General features: G+C 33.7%; 2 protein-coding genes across 2 annotated transcripts; one reads left to right on the top strand and one right to left on the bottom strand.

Annotated features, from left to right (window-relative positions):
* Positions 1 to 63: 63 nt before the first annotated feature.
* Positions 64 to 2,491, bottom strand: LOC134245713 (universal stress protein Sll1388-like). The gene is made up of 3 exons (XM_062727973.1): positions 2,486 to 2,491; positions 2,133 to 2,270; positions 64 to 561 (listed from the first exon to the last, which is right to left on the bottom strand). Exons 1-3 carry the CDS (start codon positions 2,489 to 2,491, stop codon positions 367 to 369), a joined length of 339 nt encoding a protein of 112 aa, XP_062583957.1. The 3' UTR covers positions 64 to 366.
* A 313-nt stretch (positions 2,492 to 2,804) lies between these two features.
* LOC134245711 (uncharacterized) lies at positions 2,805 to 3,967 on the top strand. The gene is made up of 2 exons (XM_062727972.1): positions 2,805 to 2,811; positions 3,345 to 3,967. The coding sequence occupies exons 1-2, from the start codon at positions 2,805 to 2,807 to the stop codon at positions 3,965 to 3,967; spliced, it is 630 nt and encodes a 209-aa protein (XP_062583956.1).
* Positions 3,968 to 6,181: the final 2,214 nt, after the last annotated feature.

The raw sequence follows: 6,181 nt of genomic DNA, 5'->3' as shown, positions 1-6,181 counted from the left end.
TCAGTATATTTAAACATAGAAAGGTATCTTTTTTTACCATATTGTAAATTTAATCACAATCAGTCAAAAAATTGTATCTTTATTTATTGTTTTCTCATTATATGAATGAACTAAGAACATAAAGAGTTTGGAATCACATTTCTAGATTGTAACAAATATAACATAAACACCACATTTACATTCTTACAGATATCTACGTGAAGTACACGTATATGGCACATGTGCATCTGTCTGGTTACAAACATATCTATTAGAACATTACATATTCTTATTTCCGTTATTTAATTAACACGTGACTGAACTGTTAGGATCTAGTCACGTGACTGAACTGTTTGGATTACTAATCACGTGACTGACCTGTTAGATCTAGTCACGGCACACAATGACGGGGACGTGGGCGTGGTGTAGTATATAGTCACTGACACTGCCCAGTAACGTACGACGAATGGTCCCCATACCACGTGTCCCTGTAATAATTAGATCCGCCTCCACCTCCTTTGCCATTTTACAGATTCCCTCACCGGGGCTGGCTGAATGAACGCTCTTAACAGTGCCATTTATCTGTAAAAATGAATGTAACAGTAAATTGTTATAGTATTAAACTTTCATTTTAACATACTATCTCTAGTTGTAAACGGTTATGTACTAATTGACATTTTGATTCGTACAAAATCATAACTCCTCTCCAGTGTTGAAAAATAAAAATTATTTACAAAACTACTAGTAAATGCTATTCAAATGGTTCTAACCATTAATCTTAAATTACAGGGTAGGGATATAGTTCTTTGCCAGTGTTCAACCGAGCCCTTTTTGATATTAAATGGACAAAGACTTTCTCTTTCGAGTATTAAATTTTCTGATTTTGTACATTGTACAAAAAATTGAACACAAGAAAATTGTACATCATATCAATCTGGCCGACGTCTGCATCAACATATTTTGAAGCCAAAAGGTACATGTACATTAGTATATACTGAATTTATCCTTTGCGTGTTCATGGATATGACAAAAACTATAATATAATTTTAAATGTGAGGCTGTGTGATCTATATATGTGTCGACATATTCCTCTGCCAAAGATACAATAATTTTGTAAATCTCGTGGTCCTACTTTCAGATTAAAGGATTAAAAAGAGTCTTTGTTTACATTTTGATATATTGTTGACTATAAACGACAACCAACTATCAGGCAAGCCACTAAAAAAATGACGTGATAAATTGTATTTGCTGACAAGGACATGATATCGAACATAGAACTTACGAATTGATTTTTAAACGAGACTTCTGTTAGTTTTTTACTATCAACTTGTTTGTCAATAAACTACCTCCTTCTAGAAACTGTTCATACACAGAGCATGCTCACGCGTATCGAATCAGATGATGATGGTTTATTGCTGCATAAGTAAGTGCATGAATTTGAAGATTGAAAGGTTAGCTTTCACGTTTATCATCAAGTTTGTTTGTTAGATTATACTTTTTTCCAAATAAAGGAACCAGACTTCAAAATTAAAATAAAACAGCATACTTCTTTGGGTTCAGTCATATATTATTAAAATCATAATTCACGATTCATGATCCACTTTTCCAGAATTCGAATATATCTGTATATGACATAATTCAGTAAAAAAAAATTAATGCGAAACTCGCTTTTAAGAGGAGATAGTATCTGGATATAGAGATATATATTTGACATCAAAATATACATGTTTCTGTTTATATTTATCAGAAAAATATCTTGTTTTTAGAATACACAGTTTTAAAATGCACCGCTATAGTTCTTTTTGTAAGATTCTTTCTCAATCGATTCACGTTTTTTTTTTTTTTTACACAGACGGATAACTTTTTACTTTTGCATGGCAGTATTTTGAGCGTCTTGTCTAGAGTCGTGAAGTAAGGAGTTGATCCTTACGTCGCGCTTTTATTCCCAATGTTGAGCGTGAATACCGGTCATTCGGATGAGACTGTTTACACCAAAGTCCCGTGTATCAGTAAGTATAGGTACGTAAAAGACCCCTCACTGCTCAAGTGCCGAGTATAGGACATAGTTTTCAGCTCTCCACCGGCAAGTAGTGATGTCTCCATATGAGTGAAAATTCTCGAGAGGGATGTTAAACAATATACGACCAATTTACCTTGGCGTCTCTGAGAAGCTGGGCGAATTCTTCTAATTTTGCCGTCACCTTCTCTTTCTCTTTTTCTAGTATTGAAAACAGGGTGTCCCTATCAAAACTGTAGGGAGCTGAAAGAAACAAAAAATTAAAGCTTACCCTCTACATTTTTTAAGTTTTAGATTTTAAATTGGGACTCCACCTACAATATATACCTGAAATTAATTTTGTCATCTTTACCTGATATCATTTACAAACCTAAAATTGTAAACATTTAAACTGTTAACTAGAAAACCTCGAGACGTGGAATATTCTAGTATCAAGTACTCAGTATCTGGACTATTCGGTAATGGGATTTGACAGTAAATCCATTTTACAACCATTATTATTATCTATATATAAGGCATTTACTATGTTTTATGTCATAGAAGTGCACATATCAAATACGTTTTTTTGACATTCCAAGTGAATCTCAAAATTTGTTGACACATCTCCTTGCATACAAAATTTTTTTTACAATGTAAATATTAAATTCTTTGTAATTTTACAAGTCAATCTGTAAAGTCTGGGGGTCAAAAAGTGTTGAATAGCTTTAAGTCACATAACGATGTTGGTAGAGACACTTCAGTTGTAGAATGGTGCAATAAAAATTTTAAGGGTTTATACATGTAGTGATAGAAAATAAAGAAACAAAGTATGACAGGTCAGGATGAAAGAAATCACTGATTACATTTAACTGCAAATTCTGTGCTCAAACTCAGAAAACAGAAGGAAAGTGTTGCGATTTTAGAAGTTGAGGTTTCTCTAAAAATGTAAATGAATTCTTAATTAAAAGAATCTGAATTACTTTTTAAAAAAAAATAGAATACTTTACGTTATTTTCATCTAAATTTATTGTGAACGATCAGCAGGGGATGCTCACTCCTCCATGACATCTGGTGTTTTGGAGGTCCGTGTTTGCTCTGCTCCTATTTTGTATTGTTTGTTGGACTCTTTAGCTTGAATACTGTACGTTATCTCAAATATACTGTAAGTTTCATACCTCGCTATAATGGTAGATTTTTTTCCCCTTATTCTATCTGAGTTTTTCTTCCTCTCGCTAACTCAACCTCTCTCCCTGTTCGTCTCTTTCTCTCTCACTTTCTGGTAACAGATTTAACTCAAATATGACACACTGACACAGACTTCTCACTGTCACCAGTACATGTATTACTCAATTCCCTGATGACAATATAGTGTCAAGACAGGGAGAACTGATATACAGTGATAGTGCCAATAGAACTGTGAACATTGTCAGAGATGGGAAGACAGAGACACTGATCACCACACCAAGGGGCTGGCATCCATTAGAACTGTGTTGTACCAGGTCAGGGGACATCCTAGTTAGTATGTGTACTACTGATAATAGTCATTATAAAATAGTCCGTTATCAGGGACAGAGAGTTACACAGGAAATAGATAAAGATGAACATGGAGATCCAATCTATCAAGGAGGAAAATATCAAGTGTTTGTGGTGGAGAACAACAATGGAGACATAGTGGCCTCTGATCAGAATGCTGACACAGTGGTAGTGGTGGACAGGACAGGAAAAGTCAGATTCAGATACAACGACAAACCTCCAGGGGGAAAGAAATCATTCTATCCATCCCAAATAGTGACAGACTCCATGGGTCACATCATTGTGGCTGATTATCTCAATAACTGTCTACACATCCTAGATCAGAATGGACAGTTCCTGAGATGTGTGGATAATTGTGGACTAGAGCGTCCTAGTGGACTGAGTGTGGACAGTGAGGGGAGGGTGTGGGTAGGGTTGTTCGATTCAGGGGAAGTGAAAGTCATCCAATACATGAAATAAACATCATCCACATCTCATGAATTGTTTTTAGCATGCATTTATCAAACAAATTAAAATTACAATTTCCAAATATTTTTTTTAGCTTTTGCATTAACTGAGGATCTTTAAAATTATAGAAGTATTAAAATACCTGTACAGAACAGAACATTTTATTTCTAATTTAGAGCCCATAATAGTACAAGAAATAATTATTATAATATATCTTTGAGATAAAATTGGTACATATACTTGAATAAACAAGAAATCTAATTTACCGGTACTCATTGAAGTATTTAATAGTTTTCATCCTGCACTCATAAGACTCAGAATTTGTTTGTAAAGTATAAAAAAGAAGCAAGAGGCAAATGGGCGACAGAGCTCATCAGCACAAAAAGAACAAATCAGTAAAGTGTTGAAAAGTGTACGGAAGGGGGGGGGGGGGGCTTGAATTGTTAACAGCTTGAGGATGCTTTCATATAAATATAACCAATTGCTCTTTTATTCAGCATAATTTTAAGATTTTTTTAAAATATATATTCCTTTATTAATCTTTGATCCCCGAAAGTTGCCCCGTCCTAGTAACCTCCAGAATGTCATGATTTGCTCAAACTTTTCCTTTTCAAAACGCCTTATCATGGCTTTGATAATACTGAGAAATTTTTTTATTCCCTATATTTCATTACCAGTATGTAAAACTTTGATCCCCATTGTGACCCAACCTTACCCGTGGAGGTCAGAATTTCAACACTCACTGACTTGAATTGACACTACCTGATAATACTTCAATTTCAGTATGAATAAACATGGCTTGGCTGTTTTTGAGATTTTATCAATCTATACATTTCTATGTAGAAATTTGATCCCTCATCGTCGCCCCTTCCTACCCCAAGAGCTCATGAACAAAATTCAATCTACACAACCAATGGATACTTCCATATCAATATGGCAAAACATTGTTTTGCTCTTCTTAAGAATATGGGTTTTTTAAAATTTTGGTTATACCTTTCTAGTTATATTTTAATTTTTGACCACCCCCCCCCCCGTGCCTCCTTGTCCCCAGTGTTCATGATTTGAAGAAACTTGAATTAACACAAAGTACAGAAAATGTCCCATAAACTTTGTTGACCCAGTTGTATTTTAGGATGTATTTAAAAGCATACCATGAAATTTTCACAATGTATTGGAGTTTTACATGTATGAAGAGACTTACTTTTACAATCGACGATTGACCTCTACAATTTAAACAGAGACAAACTCCAATTACTAAAATGTAAAAGTCAGCTGTTGAATGTAAAATTAAGTCTCTTCATAAAACTCCATTTAAAGCATTTTTAATTCCCTTCATCCAAAGATGCTTATTGGCAAGTTTTGTTGATATTGGCCCTGTGGTTCTGGGTAAGAAGTTGAAAATGGGATCAGTTAACAGATAGACAGAAGGACTAGACAAAATATATTGCTATATAAAATGTTGATCACCCATTTTGACCCCACACTACCCTTGGTGTGATGGTTTGAACGCAAAATCTCAAGACGTTAGAATAAATGTAAATTTAATGGTCCCTTAAAAAAATCTTTTCTTCTAAATGAATAATTGTAACTGGAAGAGATTGTGTTTTCTGACTATTTGTACATCCCTTGAGCAGGAGCACATTTATTGAGCTAATTTCTGATAAGTCAGTACTTCTTGACAGAAGTTCCATATTCCTATTTAAATGATTTGAGGTTGATGAAATTTGACAAACTGTGGTCCATAAATAAATGAGACTCAGTATTATATATACAGTTTGTTAATCCATTTAATGTGCATTAATTGAGATAAGACGAAGAAGCCAACAGTTTATTGACATCATTCTATAATGCAATTTAATATCTGTGACATTCTAAATCAAATAAATCAGTCCTTTCACAAGCAAGTTTTCCCGACACATTTCCAATCCTTTTTATACATGTATATGCAATGTAAAAATCAATCAATTTATTTGCCCAATACTGAACAAATATTCCTGCTGAGCTACTTTAATAAATTTTGTTTGATACATTCTAAACATTCGATACTCCTCTTTCATTTCAAAAACTTCTTAAATTGTATATAATCAAATCAGAATTTGTTTCTTTTTATAATGAAAGATAAATGTTTGTATTTTAAGTCCTTTGTAAAGGTTTAGGGGAAAACTTTTGACATGTTTATGGCGTATATGCTATGCTATATTTTTTTCAGAAAGGGACGTAACTTAT

Source organism: Saccostrea cucullata, unplaced genomic scaffold (assembly GCF_032062105.1).
Source record: "Saccostrea cucullata isolate Sc308-1 unplaced genomic scaffold, CSIRO_AGI_Scuc_v1 ctg7442, whole genome shotgun sequence".
Classification (NCBI taxonomy): Eukaryota; Metazoa; Mollusca; class Bivalvia; order Ostreida; family Ostreidae; genus Saccostrea; species Saccostrea cuccullata.
The sequence above is the reverse complement of the archived record's forward strand: the minus strand, read 5'-3'. Positions and strand labels throughout refer to the sequence as shown.